The sequence below is a fragment of the Petaurus breviceps genome, unplaced genomic scaffold (genome assembly GCF_028583685.1).
Source record: "Petaurus breviceps papuanus isolate PSGF00001 unplaced genomic scaffold, PetGlider_PUasm1.0 90823, whole genome shotgun sequence".
Classification (NCBI taxonomy): Eukaryota; Metazoa; Chordata; class Mammalia; order Diprotodontia; family Petauridae; genus Petaurus; species Petaurus breviceps.
Window position 1 is genome coordinate 2,274,899 of NW_027187352.1, and position 17,277 is coordinate 2,292,175.

General features: G+C 41.8%; 1 protein-coding gene across 6 annotated transcripts in view; it reads right to left on the reverse strand.

Annotated features, from left to right (window-relative positions):
* Positions 1-1,219: 1,219 nt before the first annotated feature.
* The window catches only part of FAM168A (family with sequence similarity 168 member A), a 205,542-nt gene continuing 189,484 nt past the window's right edge, over positions 1,220-17,277 (reverse strand). For all 6 annotated transcript variants that reach the window (XM_069070824.1, XM_069070825.1, XM_069070827.1 and 3 more), the window contains 4 exons: positions 8,524-8,666; positions 7,270-7,444; positions 6,217-6,348; positions 1,220-3,936 (listed from right to left, as the gene is read on the reverse strand). In XM_069070824.1, the coding sequence (XP_068926925.1) occupies positions 6,236-6,348; positions 7,270-7,444; positions 8,524-8,666 (431 nt within the window). In that variant the 3' untranslated portion in view covers positions 1,220-3,936; positions 6,217-6,235. The remainder of the gene's footprint in view (positions 3,937-6,216; positions 6,349-7,269; positions 7,445-8,523; positions 8,667-17,277) is intronic.

Here is a 17,277-nt window from a genome sequence, read left to right on the forward strand (position 1 = left end):
TCTCTCTCTCTCTCTCTCTCTCTCTCTGTCTCTCTCTCTCTCTCATTCTCTTTCCTCTCTCTCTCTCTTCTCCACCTCCCAGGGGCCAGGACCTTAATGCAGAAGTGTTGACAAGTGTGCCAATCAGAAACCAATCCTTCTTGTCCAACCCTGGGTTATCTTTCCTGTGGCTGTGATGTGGCCTTGAATTCCCTTAGTGACTTCTCTGTCCAATCAGGCCCAGGGTTTCAGGGTCCAAGGGCAAGACTACTTCTGGCTAAAAGACAGAATAGTATTTACTAGGTTCCTCTGGTCAGGGTGATGGGAAATATCAAACTCATGTCAAATACACAAACCCGGGTATCCCACCTTAAGCATTCTCCATCATAAACGCCCCACTTGACACACCCTGGAGACCTCTAAAACAACACAGCTTTCAGAGCTACAAGTGCAACTAACTTCCTTTCTTTTATCATCTAGGCTGATGGAAACGTGGTCTAGCCTGAACACAAAATTTCTGAAATCTCTTCACTTTCTCACTTCTCCACTCTTTGCTCACATGGACTTTGGGGAAACTGAGGCAACATGGAACTCTGGAGACCACAGTACCAGTCCTGACTCTTCCATAAATTAGCTGTATGACTTTGGACAAGTCCTTTCTCTTCTTTGGGTCTCTTCTTCTTCTGTGAAATGGGGATAATCACTCCTTTCCTGCTTCCTTCTAGATTTTTTGGGAGGGTCAAATGAAATAATGGATGAGAAAGTACTTTGAAAATTGTGTATGATGCTATAAACATGGGAGGCATATTTTTTGTTCTTGACTTCATGGTAACTTTATAACATGTGTGTGATATACACTCGTATCCACAAGATATTAAAAGAACTAGAGAAAGCCCCTAATTGTGTTGGGTGGAACTACCATAGAAAATTTACAGGAAAGACAGGCAAGAATTGTAGAGGAAAGGACAACATGGAAGGGCTTATCAACACTGATGAGATCATAGATTCATCCAAGAATTATTTAAGGTGATACCAGAGGTTCATAAATCAGACTTGTAAAACCAAAAACCAGGTGGGTGTCTTTGTAAAACTAGACAGGTTAATACTGCCAAACAGTTATTTCTTTAAAAAAAAAACAAACAACAAATTGAGGCACAGCCCAAAACACCACCAGGGGTAAGTGTGTGTGAGTGTGCGTGTGTTACTTCTGGTGTGTCTTTTTTTCTATTTTTAAAACCACTTTTGATACACGACCTATTTCCTCCCATGTAGCAAGAGTGAGGGAACACAGATGGACAGCTCAAACAAGCTCTGTACCAGGACACAAGAAATATGAAAAGAACCAAAGGAAGTGTCCAGTGTGCCAGGTGGATCCTCTATGGAGACATCAGAGGAAAGAGTCAAGAGTCCCAGTACATGGAAAAGTAAAGAAGGGTTATAACCTACATGCCATGGAAATGATTGTGTCATTGAAGGACTGAATAATCACCAAAAATCACGACTGTTGCCTTTCTCTATCAGGTGCTGGGACGACCTCCTTTGTGAGGAGGTTCTAATAGGGGAACCCAAGTGCCCTTCCAGTATCGAGTCTGTTTTTGTGTTTCCATCCTTGAGGAGACTGAGAACAAATCTGAGTTGGTTTAATTTTCTCAGGAAAGCCATTGTTTAAAGTATGTGTAATTCTTAAGGATAAGACCTATCTTGTTTATCTTTTCATTCCCTTGTTTCCCTTCACAACACTGATCACTAAAGCCCCCCAAAACAGTAGGTACTTAATGTCTGTTGAATTACCACTGAATTCCTGAAATCCCAGTTTTAAGCAGTAAGACCTTCTTACAATTCCATTTCATCCAACATCCCAGGGAAACATCAAGATTTCCCCCTCCCACCCAAAACAACCCAGGGAGGGCAGTGGATGGACTGAACTTTTCCCAAGCTTTGACCAGCATCTGAGTGGTCCCAACCTGAGGGGTTTTTCAGGAGTCTGTCCTGGGATGGGTCTGGGGACCTCAGGTGGTCATCTCCCTTTCTCAGCATATCGCCCTCCTCTGAGTACAACCTGTGTTTTGTTTTCTTATCCCAGTTTGAAGGGATGTTTGGTCCCCCAGCACCCAGAGGATGCTGAAGTCTAGGCCATGCTGAGGTGCTGCAATTCTCTGGCCCCACTGGAAGCTCTGCTCCATTCCTTTCCTTGGCCTTCAGAAGTATGAGCTGCCATGTACCTTCAATATTATTTCCAAAAGATTCTTCCTCCTCTACTGTGTCCTCCTCCCTCTGGTTGTATGTCTTTTATTGCTTTATGCCCACCGCGGCCCAGCCCTCACACTGTCTGCCCCTTCTCCAGGTAGCTTCACTTGCTGTGTGACCTGGGACAAGTCAATTCCCCTCTCTGGGTCTTGGTTTCCTCATCTGTAAAAGGAAGGGGTTGGACAAAATGGCCCCTTCCAGCTCCATGAGTTTATGAAATGTTTATTGCTATTGCTCCATGATCCCAATTTCACCCTATTTTCCTTACTTCCCCCACAGTCCTTTCCCTGGAAGCACCTCAAATGTTAACTCAATAACTTCTTCAATGAACAAAATAGTGTTAGCAGCATCTGGGACCTGGTGCTGGGCAGCAAGGACTTGCAGTGCTCTGGTCCTAATCTGCTTTGCTGTGCCTGCCCTGACATGCCAGAGTTCATCCCAACAACACGTGGCAGTGGCATGGTCTCCATCACAGGATGCCACCACACCTACCTCAAGAGCTGACCCCATACCCCACCAGCTCTTGCTCCTCCTCCCCCAGGGAGGTCAACTCAAGGTGATAAGTTTCCTGGGCTCTCTGGGTACTTGGGCCTGGCGACTTCATCTCCCACCCAGGAAATAGCAGACATCCTGATGCATGACTTGAGATCCCTGTGTTTCTTTTCTATCCACCTGTCCTATCTGGGGCTGCTGCAAGCATCAGCTGCCCTCAGAGGAACTGCCTGGTTATGACACAGTGCAATCAGAAGGTCCAAGACCCAGATGTTCCAGTACTTGGGAGATCTGGTACCTTCAAGGTCTGGTAATCAGAAGATCCAGGACCCAGAAGGTCTGACAGTCCCTCAAGTTCTGGTCATCAAAAGAACCCAGAAGGTCTAATACCCAGAAGGTCTAGGACTGAGACCTCTTACAACAAAGTTGAAAATCCTATGCCAGTTTCCAGGTGTAGCCCCTCCTTTCTTTCCATCCCTTGGCCTCCAAGTCCATTCCCTTCCCTCCTCACCCTCCCACCCCCACCCCTCTATTAAAAAAGCAGTCTGACCTTTCATGAGGAACAAATCCAAAGCCTTCCTATGTCCTAAAACTAATGTGTCCCATTGCTAACGTTCCCATGAGTTTTGGATTCCTATCGATGGGCCTGCTTTGGATGATGGATTATGATCGGTCATGACGGCTCTCTGGAAGACGCGAGTTTCATTTGTATCATGGTATAAAAGAGTCAACAACTGATATCACTCCCCCCACTCCTCAAAAGAACAAGAGAAGGAAGTCAAACCAGAATGAAGACCGCTTACCATACCATGCACCATTCTCGCTACAAGAAACAAACAAACAAGCCCAGTCACTGGCTGAACAACTCAAAACAAAACACCAGCAGGGGCGCGCCACCCCAAAACTGAACGCTTGGGTCTAGAAATAAGAAGACTAAAGAGACTGTGACCACTGGCCAGGGTCAGAGTGAGGGTCGTCATTTGGGGGATGTGGTGGGGAGTGGGCTGGCAGAAAGGGACCAGGGGAAGAGGGAGAAGATCAGAAAATGCAGCTTTTTCCCCAAAAAAAAGAAAAACCCCAAACACTAAAGGATGCATAAAGTGACCCTGGCACTTTTCAGTGGTTGTTGTTCTTGCAGACGGGCATGGCGCTGGTCTGGAATCATGCCAGCACCGGGTGTAAGACTTGAGTTGTTGCATACCATGTCTGACTCCCAATCTGTGGAGACAAGATAGAAGCAAGGGGAATATTAAAGAACAGGGTCATTCATACATGGGGGCTGCTGAAGCATATTTGGGGTAAAAAAAAATCCTTCTTACTGGGTACAAGAATGTTGGAAAGTGTCATTACTTGGAATCAAAGAATTTAGAACTGGTGTGTGGAATGGGGTGATTGGGGACTTAGAAATCACTTGGTCAGAGAATTCTAGAATGTCTGCATAGGAAGGGAATTCAGGTTCTAATTCTACCCCTCCTTCTAAACCCCCTCATTTTACAGAAGAGAAAACATAGTGATCAGCTTGTCCAAACTCACATAAGTAGTCAGTAGTGGAGGCTGGATTTGAACCCAAGCCCTTTGACTCCAAATGCAGCCCATCTGCCAAACACCCCCAAAGGTGAAAAGATCTTTGGATATCTAAGCTAAAGTTCTGCTATTGCCACATCCCATTTGATGACAGTGGGCAGTCCATTTTCCATGCACAAGTGATTCTCTAAGTGAGAGGGGTGAATGAAGTGAGAGACACAAAGGACGTCTCCCTGACTTGTGTGACCTTGACCTTCCTCTTTCTGGACCTTCATTCTTTTTCCATCTGGCTGCCAAGTCCTTGGCCTGCCATTGCTCTCTGGGCCACAGACTAGGCCTTGGGACCTAGGGCCTTTCAACTCTGGCACTTCTGTCCCTGGCCTACACTGCCAGGCTGGGGGTGCATCCATCACCTGGCCCTCTGCATCCTGTGGGTCTCAGCCAGCTCCACATTCCATGTGGGCCTACTTCTTGCACCCATCCTACCATTGACCATTTGCCCTTTTCCTCCCTCCCCTCCTTCTCACTCCAGGACCAGAACTGAATCATTATTGCTACTGCTCCTCTCAGAACACCCCCTCCCCCCCCCCGTGACTCCCCAGATCATAACTCACCTCCCTGACCATTACCCTACGTGTTTTGTCTTCCCCCAGCGAGTTCCTGGAGAGGAATGACTTTCTTATCTATCTGTATCCTTTGAGCTTGGCACAGAGTAAGCATTTAATACATACTTTTTTTCATTCATTTGTTCCCCATCTCAACAGCTGTGAACAAAGTAGTTTATAAACTATAAAGCACTATAGAAATTTGAGCTGTGATCATAGTTTCTGATTCACACCATTAACTACTACTACTCACTTAATGTGTTCGGCACAGTGTTACATAACCCTGTCATGTATCCTTCAATGCTTGCCCTGCCCTTCTCACCCCATGTGGAACTCGCAGGGAAATACCATACTTCCCAGTCCTATAACCTCCAATGAACCCTTAAGGATAAGTCTAGGAAAGTAATTCAGCTGAATGGGGGCTGGGAAACCAGCTAGTAGAAGTCACAGGGAGGCAGATATCAGTCCAACATAAGAGCTGTTTTACAACAAAATCAGCTCCCTCTAGATTAAGGGAGCTCTCCATCCCTCAAGGTATCCAAGCAGAGGCTAACCCAGGGTGGGGAACCTGCAGCCTCAATGCCACACGTGGCCCTCTAGGGCCTCAAGCATGGCCCTTGGACTGCATCCAAACTTCACAGAACAAATTCCCTTCATAAAAGGATTTATTTTGTGAAGTCTGGATTCAGTCAAATGGTTGCACTTGAGGACCTTTTAAAGGGCCACATGTGGCCTTGAGCTAGACTATTATTTATCAGGGAGGGCACTGTCTAGGGGATGCCCATTCAGGTAAGGCTAGACTAGATGACCACTGAGGTCTCAAGGATTTGTGGTGCTTTAGCTACAAAACACAGAGGAGGCTGCTTTTCTCTTCTCTTAACTCCCATTTGTCCCTGTGAAAGGCAGGAAGAGTCGTGGGCTAGGGGTCAGAAAAAGTGGATTCCAGTCCCAGTCCTGCCATTAAAACGATAGATAGGTGGCCTTTCGCATATCAGTTCCCTTCTCTGGACCTCTATTTCCTCCTTATAAAATAAAGGGCTTGAACTAGATTGGCCCTAAGTTCTTTTCAAGCCCTGACATTCTATCTTCTAGGATCCCTCATATATATTAGGTATTTAATACATATTTGGTGAACTGACCTAAAACCTCCATAGCTTTACCATTCTTTGTTCTAACTAACACTGAGATTCTATGCTACTCTAAGAGGGCTCTGGAGGAAGTCACTTCAACTTTAGGGCAAAATCTTTATTGTTGCTGCAACCACTCATACCTCCACCTCCTAATCCCTAACAGGAAAAAGACCTGGACAAGGGTCAAGCAAGGAGCACTCAAGCTACAAGGTGGGACAAAGGCTGAGACTTCCACTCACGTGAACTGGCTGCTGCAGTTTACCAGTGTGGAGGTACATAGCTGTACGTGGGGGTCCCTTGGGCCCGGTATGTTGGCACGGAGACAGGGTGGGCTCCGATTGCAGTGTGCTGTGGTGTAGTTAACAGGGTACCTGGTGAGACAAAGAAAGGAAAACAAATTCATCCCAGTGACCCAGCTTTGACCCTTATGAGTCAGGTGACCATAGGAAAATCACTTCACTTTTCTAAATCTCAGTTCACTCATTTGTAAAATGGAGATAATAATACTAGTGCTACCCAGTCTCCAGGAAAAAAGTGCTTTATACCACAAATGTTCACTACAAGACATTGTGCTCGATGCTGAGACCACAAAGGCAACAATGAAGCCGCCCCTGCCCTCAGAGAGATTACATTCAACCTGAAGGACTGTATGTACAGAATATGGGAGTCATCTATGTAAAGGTAACTGATGACCCAATTAAGGAGGCTATAAGGAACTGAGATGTAATAGACGAACAGATAAGAGGACAATGAGAAGCAAGTAGCACTGAGCAGGCCAAGGGAGGAAGAGAGGTTAAGAAAGTGTGGTAAATAGTTTTGACCAAAAGCTGGAGAAAAGTCCAGAAGGACAAGGGATGAGAAAAGGCCATTAACTTTCATATTTCAGAAACCAAAGAGAACAGTTTCATTACCAACTAATGGGTGGTGAGACAGTGAGCAATTCAACTCAATAAGTATGGGGATATAAAGATAAAAAGGGAATAGTCCCTCCCTTCAAATCTGCCATTTGCTATCTTTGTGATCAGGGGCAAGTCCTTTCTCTGCAATGGACGTTGGTTTAATTAAGGAAGAACTTAAACTAGGTGATCTTAGAAGTTCTCTTCCAATTCTACATCTTATGACTTAAAATGTAACCTCTCTCTGGGGGAATTTGTATTTAAGAGGACTAAGTAGGTAAGGCCAATACTTAATCTTGATTTGGGTTGAAGAGTAACTGTTTTCAGGGTACATTTATCATCAGAAGGAATCCTAAGCATCCCTCTCTCTCCCTAGCCTGGAACAAAAACACTCACCTGCTGACATAGCCATGGTGGTTCCAGCAACCATGCCCATTGCTACCCCATTGGTCCTGGGAGCAGCCACCGGTGCTGGGTAGATGGCTGATGGAATGCTGTTGGGCTGGACAACGGTGGTATGGTGGATAACATGGGGCTGAGCGGCATACACAGGCTGTGTATAATAAGCTCCCTGGGGAAATACAAATCAACATGTAACAGGTTTCTTCAGGTATCTATCTTGATGAAGAGAAGAAGGGTCAGAGAAAAAAAAGACTGACTAGACTCATGTCAAGACAATAGCTATAAAATGTGAACGGTGGCATGGTGGACAAAGCATTAGACGTAGAGTTAGGAAAACCAGAGTTCAAATCCAACCTCAGACACTAATTATGCGATTCTGGTTAAGGCACTTAATTTGTTTGCCCCAGCTTCCTCATCTGTAAAATGGGGATACTAGTATCACCTACTTCCCAGAGTTGTGAGGACAAAATGAGATCAAATTTGTAAAGCATATCACAAACCTTAAAGTGCTATATAAATGCCAGCTATTATTATTACTGTTCAGGAAACCTGTATTCCAGTCCTGGCTCTGGGACTGCCTCACCTTGTGACTCTGGGCAAGTCACTTGCCTTCTCTGACCTCAACCTCTTCTACAAATGAAGGAGTTGAACTAAAGGCTCTCTAAGGTCCCCATCACATTCCAAGGTCTAAGACCCCTTCAGGCTCTGACACTGGACATTCCAATGTCCCTTTCAATTTTAACATTCTGTTAGAAGGTCTCTTTTATTCCTGACACTCTACATTCAAGTATTCTATTTGCTAATGGCCTTTCCACCTCTTACATTTCATGTTCTAAGATCCTTTTCAAGTCACGTTCTGTAGTTTGAGGGTCCTTCCAGTTTAAACATTCTGTTCACGAGCTAACATTCAATGTTCCAAGGTCCCTTCCTGATCTCTGACATTCTGTTCTAAGACCTTTCTAGTATCCTATGACACCCCTCTTTCCTATTCTAAGATTCTGTCTTCTACCTCTCTCTCCCCCTCTGATCTATACATTTACCTCTCCCTTAAGGACTTATATTACAGAGTACAGAGTAGGGAAAGTGATCCTTAACTTAAGGGAATAACATTCTAACGCAATTTAAGGGACTCAGTAGGAGAGATATTTCTGGGAAGAGATGGGTCTCCAGGGACCACCTCACATCTTTCCTCCCACCAATACAGAGTTGCCCATCTGGGGAAGAAAGCACCACAGGGAACCCCCATACCTGGGCATACAGGTTCTGCTGAGGATAGGCACTTCGAATAGGGTACATAGCCGTTTGGTAAGGGTTAGGCGATGGAGAGTAGGGAGGTGGTGCATTGTTACTCTGGGTGGGTGGGACCTTGTAGGGTGTTCCTGCTGTGTATCCTGTATGGGGACAAAAAAAAAGATTTCACATTAGTGGACATAATAGCATTCTCCCTCCTAACAGCAGCTGAACCAAGCACATGCATGGACAAGCAGCTGAAGCCATGCTAGAAACAGATAGGCAAGATGATATAAGGGAAACAGTCCTGGATTAGAAGGTAAGAGACCTGCTTTTGACTCCCAGTTGGGCCATGAATTCACTCCATCACCTTATGTGGTACAGTGGAAAAAGCACTGGCTTTAGAGTCAGAGGACCTGGGTTCAAATTCTGCCTCTGACAATACTCATATGACACCTCAGGCAAGTCAAAATGTGCCTGGGACTGTTTCTTCATCTGTAAAATTAGGGGTGAGAGGGAATGGATTGGAAGATAGCTGAGGTCCTTTCCAGTTCTATTATCCTAAGAAGTAATAGCTCTTCCTTCTCTGAGCCTCAATTTTCTCATAAAATAGGGATAATAAATCCAGCTAAAGAAATAGAGTTTGGTGTAGCAGTGAAAGACTCAGTATAATCCAGGAAGGGTTTGGGGGTGGTGGGTGGCACATAACAGGTCGGGCCCTCAGACAGAGGGGTCAGAATAAACCCAAATTATTCCCCAAAAGCATGGGAAAACCTATGGACTAAGGCCAAGTAAAGTAAGCAGAGCCAGTGTACAATATATGTACAATTATAAGAATGTAAATAAAAGAACAAGAATTTTTTCCAAACTTGTGAAATTATAATAACCAAGTATGACCCCCAAAACGAGATAAAGTTACCTCTCCCCACTTCTTTGTAAAAAGAGATCATAGCCACAGAGCACTGCATATAACGTCAGACTTTTTAAATATGTTGCTTAATTTTGTTTAACTGTTTCCCCTCTCTTAAAATTATTTTTAAAACTAAGGTATTGCCCTCTGCAAGAGGAATTAGAGAGAAATACAATGGAAAATGTAGGTGACATAAAAATAAAAGATAACAAGAAAACGTATTTTTAAGAAATACTTAGGAAAACTGTAGAGTTTAAGTCCCCTATCCTCCCTCCCCCACAAACATATATCAGCTGTGTGATTATAGGCATGTCAATGCCTCAAGTATTCTAATACTATTAAATTGTGAAGCAGATGCAGATTTGCACTGGTAGAGGAAGTTTCCTCATTGAGCTTCCTTTATTAATGAAATCATTGGTCCCGGTCAAAAAAACAAACAAACAAACATATATATGTATGTATATATACCCTATCTTAGTCTACTTCAGGGGGCTGGGAAATATCTTCCACAAGGAAGAACAACAGATACTCAAAACATATTTGCTGAATGAATGAGGATCAGATGAGAAAATGTGATTGTGAAAGCACTTTGGAGGAATGTAATTATTATGGAGTTCATGCAAACCAGACCTCTGAGTCATTAAGGAAACTAATTATAAATGCTCTGTTCTATCATAGCTCAGAAATAAAATAAGGGGTATAAAGAACACTTGCCTTAGAGTCTGAAAATGAGTTCAAGTCTTGGCTCTGTGACTAACTCTGTAAGTGACCTCAAGTATTTGACCTCAGCCTCTTTACTAACATAATGAAAAACTTGGCACTCAATTATCTCTAGTTCTGACAATCTCTAACATGACTTTTCTTTTGTAAACAGCGCCCCCTGGTGTGGAGCATAAAATGAGTTCTTTTGAGTTATCTTAAAAAGGGATACAGCCCAGATAGCAAGTGCTGGGTGCTGGATCGTCCCTTTAAACTCTGATGAGATTCTAGAATTCTATAAAGGATCTGCAGGAAAACAAATAGGTGCTTATGGATATAGGAAATTCAGAAAAGGTTCACTTTTTCTTTAATCTATCACTCACATCATCTTTCTATCTTCTCTTCCTCTGCTCTCATTCTCTCCTATCTACCTCCTGTCCTCCTTTCTCCCCCCCCTTTCCTCATTTCTCTTTTCATTCCCACCCGTATTCCTTCTTGCCTTCTTTCTTCCTTGATTTCTCTCTGAACTTCTTTTGTTTTCTCTTGTTTTCCTCCTCTTCTCTCCTTCTGTCCCTCTAGCCAGGCTCCTCCTTATGGTTTAAATTCTTTGCCCTTGTTATAAGAATTTTTTACTTCCTTTTATTGAATTTTATTGTGCCATTCTTCCTGGAACATTTGGCTAACTGAAGCCTGTTTCCTGTTAATATTAACCTCATCAGCTAAAACCTGATACATGAAATGATAGTATTAAGGAAAGACTTTTAATATTTCTGAGAAATGAAGTAAAGAGAAGAAGGGTTAGTGTTAGAATAGAATCAACAAAATATTTTAAACCCTCCAAAAGTGATTTAGCTAACTCTATTTGTGGAATAATTTCTCTGACAGTGAACCTTCAGTTACTTTTGTCACATGTAATTCTATTCTCAATTAGCTCACTGTGACTTCTTTAAAACACAGCCTTGTAGTTTTTTAAGTATAAGCTTTTGCAAAGTCAGTGCTTAAATCTGTAACTTTGTCTGTTCATTTGTTCTAACTTCATTTGTTCAATCTTAATTGAAGAAAGCACAAAATAATGAAAGTCATTTAATTTCTAATTACCCACAGTCAATTCTCTAACACTATAAATTACAAAATAGTTTTTGCTCTTCTTTGGAGAGCATTTCCTTACCAGGGAGTTGCTTATATGGATGAAATCGTAAGTATAGCAAAAAAAAAAAAAACTCTTATCAAGTAACATTACATATAATAGTTATCTGTGTTGTGATTTATATGTCAACCAGATCTTAAGCTACTTGAGAATAGGGACCTAATGTTATCTAAAGTGTGTGTAAGGGTAGGGATCTATTGAGAGGGATCATGACTTAAGAACTTATCTCACTGGTTTTTATATCTGCTCGACAGGGTGTGACTGAATCCCTTGTTATCCAGGGTTCTTTATACCTCTTCTTGATTGATTCATGTATCCCAACTAAGGAAGGCAGGATTACTCTTATATTTACATGTATGTCTCCCCTAGCTACTAACAAGTTCTGTGTACAGCAGGGGCTAAAAATAACAGCCTCCTGCCCCAGCAATAGAAATGGCCTTCTGGTCACATGTGCCTTTTAGCCTCTTGCTAAAAGGCATGCAAGACCAGAGGCTTCCTTGGGTTGGGGGTGGGGGGAGAACCACAGAAGGGGAAGGGGGAAAGAGAAGCTTGGGCCTCCAACTACTGCAAACAAAAGCAGTGGGGAGATTTCCCCTCCTCCTTCTCTCTAGCAGCAGCTATTATGGCTACATAAATACGACATGAGAGCAAGTGACTGCTTGGCTGAGACTGTATCTTAAGTCTGTCTTCTGCTTTGTTTTTCTGCCCCCCCCCCCCAGTAATTCTGAGATGAATATTCATAGCCTTCAAAACTCAGAATTCACATCGAGGTGTGGGTGCTGGCTGCCCAGTGGGAGATGCTTCCTGCAGCCAAACCCTACCTGGAAGGGAAAATGACCATGGCCAGAGTATGAGCCATGCACACATCTGGATGGCCAGAAGAGATGAACTTACAATGAATGTTTGGACAGTGAAGACTGAGGCAAAAATGCAATCTGTTCAGTGGTCCCACAATACACTTTTATTTTCTTTTATCTGTTTATGGACTCCTGCGAGTCCTTTGTCATATGTTACTATTTTATGTTTTAAGTACTTGTTCATTAATGTTCACTTAGTAATATTTAGCATTTTAAGTATTTCTTTTGTGTCAGTCCCTTTCTGGTGACACATGCGCCATGACCTCTGTTAAAGAGACAGATCTGGAAGTGATTTGAGCATGGGACCCACCAGAAGGACTAGGATACTGGTTCAGCTCCACCACCTGTTACACTATGATGTTAAGAGTCCCTATAAGATCCCATGATTCTGTGATGTTAATATTCTAGCACTTGGTGATTCGAAGATTCTGTTATTTTATGATTTTAAAGTTCTAACATTTTAAGGGTCTCAAGTTTTTGTGTCTTCTCTTATGTTCCAAGAATTCCACCCAGAAATGGACCTGGCCCTCCTCATAAGGAAGTCTAAATTATCCTTTCTATGCAAGGACAAATATGTTAGGGGGGAAAAAAAGCACAAGAATAACTCAGGGGGAAAAATCAAAAGGGAACAAGTTACTGCAGAGGAATTTTGTTTCCACATCTATGAATAACCTTTTCAATTATGGTCTTTTTTCTTCTTGTTCTGAAATGAGCAAGGCTCTGAACATAAACCAAAAGGCCCATCATATAAAAGAACATCTGGGAATCTGAAAAACAGAATCTGAATGTCAGGAGGAGGAGAGATCTTAGAAATTACATATCAAAACACTTCATTTTATAAGAGTTCCAGAAAAGGGAAGTGAATCACTTAAGTCCATGAAGAAAACTGAACTGGGACCAGAATCTAAACCAAATATTTCTGACTCTTAATCCAAGGCTCTTAAAAGATCTCAGAGTTGGGCAGCTAGGTGGTGGAGTAAATAGAGCACTGGCCCTGGAGTCAGGAGAACCAGAGTTCAAATCTGGCCTCAGATACTTAACACAAAAAACTAGCCATGTGACCTTGGGCAAGCAAGTCACTTAACCCCAACTGCCCTCCAAAAAGCAAAAAAAAAAAAAAAAGATCTCAGAGTTGGAGGTCCCTCAGAAGTCATCTATTCCAAACCATACCTGACAAACAACTTCTACACAACCTACCTATGATGAATGATAAGAACATGGAGGTGATGGCTTTTATCAGTGACAAAAAGTATTGGATATACATGACATTTGTGTTTTGTTTTAAATAGGGACATACTTTTAACGTTTAAAATCAGGAGTAAAGGAACTAGCAAAGACAGAGAAAAGAAAGATGCTAGTCACCACCACTTCCAAATCTATCCTTCCAAGTATACAAGACTGATCTTCCCAAAGTAGATCCTCCTTGACCAAAATTTCCCAACTTCTGCCTCCAAGAACCCAGTCTATATTTACAGTCTTATAACTTCTATACAAACTATCTACTCTAGACAATTAAATTTCCTCCCACAACCTTTACTGGTACTATTCCTGCCACCCAGTATGCTCACTTCTCCTCTGATCCAAATCTTATTTCTTAACCTCTAACTTGAATGCCACTTCCTTTTAAGAAGCTATTCAGTATCTCAATCTTTGCATTTCTAACACAAGTTGGCCAAACATTTAGCACTTATTTACTATTTCTGCTTACTTATCCTTATTTTCTTTGTCCTCAACTGTATATTGTGTTCCTTGAAGTTAGGGACATATCTTATACTTTTCTAGTGCCTTGTCCCAAATACCGCTCTCTGAGTACCCATAATTGGCACCAAAGAACTATCTGATTATTGTTTTGCAAAAGAGATAAGTGTGGGGCTGGGTTATGGGAATGATTTCTGCCCTATGTCTCACAAGACTGGAAAAAGGAATCAAAGACTATAGTTGAAAGGAGTTGCCCTTAGAGGAAGAATACCAATTACATGGAGGCTAGAGAAAAAAGTGGAATGCATACAATTATAAACCGAAGCTAAAAAGGGATGACCTGGATGACCACTGACTTAGTGGGTATGTAGGGATTCCTTTTCCTATGAATTGGACTGGTGGCCACTCAGGTACTTTCCAATTCTCAAATTCTATGATTCTGTCTTTGGTCATGCAGTCTTTGTTCAAAGATTTCTAATAAAGAGTTAACCCACTGCCTTCTGAAGCAGTCCATTCCACTTCTGGAGAACACTAGTTGTTACAAAGTTTTTGGTTGGATTGAGCCAAAATCTCCTTGTCACCTTCACACTACTGCTCTTAACTCTACCTTCTGGGACTAAGAGTAATCTAATTCCTTTTCTACAAAGTCCCTTAAATACTTGAAAGTATATTGTCACCTGTCTCTAAACTTGTTGCTTTTCTTGACAAAGTTCCAGTTCCTTTAACTGATCCTTGTACAGCATAGCTTCAATGCCTTTTATTATTCCAGTTGCTGAGAAGAGGGCTGACCAGGGAAGAGGACAGCATTTGTTTTGGACAATATCTCTCAATCAATATTCATGGTACAGTGGAAAATGCATCAGCTTGAATAAGAGGGCCTGAGTTGAAATTTTCCCTGGACTTCCATTTCCTTAATTGTAAAATGAGAGTGTTGGACTAGCAGATGTCTGGGGGCCCTTCCAGCTCTACATCTATGATCCTAAGATCATATTAATATTTTAGCTGCCATGTTTTTCATACTTTTGTTTCATATAAAGGAGGCCAGTAAGCCCCAGTGATCTTTTCAAAATGAAAACTATATTATTTGGCTATAGCTCCCCCATCTCATACTTGTAAAGTTGACTTTTTGAACCTATGTTGGAATTTACATTTACAACTATTAAATTTCATCTTCTTAGTGTAATACTTTAGCTTATCAAGATCTTCTTGGTTCTTGACTTTATCACTCAATGTGTTGGCTATCCCTTCCAGCGTTGTGTCATCTGCAGATTTGATAAGAATGCCATCTACTCATTATCCAGCTCATTGATCAAAATATTAAGCAGCAAAGGGCCAAACACTTCTTCCAAGGTGACATTAAACCATTAATGATTGATCTTTGACCCTTCAACCAATTCTTCGCTCGCTTAACTGTACTTACTGTGTAGTTGTAATCTTTCTGTTTTGTGCACAATGGCATGACAGACTTTTTCAAATGCTTTGATAAATTCTAGATAAACTATATCTCTAGCATTTGGTAAATGGTAATTTGTATCAGTGGAAAGTTTTTCTACATTGAAAGTTACCCAAATCAATGAAATCATTGGTCTATATTAACCCTTCCTCCTCTTCCCCCCCCTCCAAATCATATATTTGTACAAAACTTCAAAATCTAAAAAGCATTCTGTATACATTATTTCTTTTGAACCTCACAACTTCAAGAGCTAAATATAAGAAGTATTATTAGCAACATTTTTATAGAAGAGGGTTAATGATTTGTAGATACTACGAAGGTTAAGAAGTCATTTACTAACACTGCCCTATCCCCCCACCCCCCAAAAAAGAAATGAGATCAGTCTAGCATGACCAGTTCTTGATTAAGCCTTTTTATCCCCTTTTGATCACTTCATCCTTTTCTAAATGTTTAGTAACCATCTCTTTAATAACACATTCTACAATATTATCAGGAATAGTAAGACTCACTGGTATATTAATGACAGCCTCCATCTATTTTCTTCTCTTTTCAGAAACTGGGACATTACCCAATCCCTTCTCTAGTCACACGACACCTCTTCCATCCTTTACATCTTTTTAAAGATCACTGAAAGTGGCTTAACAATAACATCAGCCAATTCTTTCAGCACCTAGAGATACAGTTCACTTGGGCCTATTGAGCTGAACTCATCAACGGCAGCCATATATCCTCTTTCTATCTCCTTACTTTTCTGGGGTTTCATTTCCCCACTAGTCATTTTTGCTTTGTTCTTGCCAATCCAAAACCCATCCTTGACAGAGAAACAGAAGCAAGAAAAGAACTGAGCATCTCTACTTATTCCCATCTTTTACCATCATCATTTCAATCGACAGTCAATCAATAAGCATTGATGAAGCACCTACTTTGCTTCAGTCACAGTGCTAAGTGTTGTAGATGAAAGTACAAAGAATGAAACAATCCTTACAGTGAACTTATATTCAAATGGGGGAGACAAGAAAATACATAAATATATACAGGATACATATGAAATATATAAAAAGTAGTTAAATGAGGTCATTTGGAAGTAAGGGTGCTTGCAGTTGGGGAGATCAAAAAAGGTTTCATGTAGAGGATGGCACTTTTAGGTGAAGAGTGAGTTTTAAAGGAAGAAGATACTATAAGGCAAAGGTGAGGAAGGAATGCATTCTAAGTATGGGGATCAACTGGAGCAAAGGCCTGTACTCAGGAGATGGAACATCACATGTAAGGAACAGAAAGGTCAGTGTGACTGGACTGCAGAGTACAGGAAGGGAAGTCACATCCAATAAGGCTGGAAAGACATATTGAACCCAGGTCTTCAAAGCTAAAAGAGTTTATATTTGATCCTAGAGGCAAGAAGTATACAAGAGGATTGACTGAGTAGAGGAGTCACACAGTCAGATCTGTGCTTAAAAAAATGACTGGCAGCAGTATTTAGGATGGATTGGAGTAGTAAAAGCCTTACGTCAGAGAGACCAATTAGGGGGCTGTTGAATAATCAAGGCAACAAGTAATAAGAGCTTGTATCAGCTAAGATGTTGTTGAGGTAGAAATGGCAATTTGGCAACTTGTTGGATATCTGGGGTGATGGAGAGTAAGGAATCAAGGACAATGCTGAGTTTGCAGATCTGGAAGGATAGTGGTGTTTTTGATGGAAATAGAGAAGTCTGGAAGATTGCAGGGTTTGGAGGGGAAGAAAATTAGTTCAGTTTTAGAAATGTTGAGCTCGAGATGTCTCCAGGGCATTCATTTTGAAATATCTAAGAAGCAACTGATGATGCAGGACTGAAGCTCGAGAGAGAATGGGGCTGGATATACATCTAGGCATCTATCTATTGATCAACTGACCAACAGATATATCAATCTATTAGTTGACTGATGGATACATATTATCTATCTTTTTAGTGCTCTCTCTCTCTCTCTCTCTCTCTCTCTCTCTCTCTCTCTCTCTCTCTGTGTCTCTGTCTCT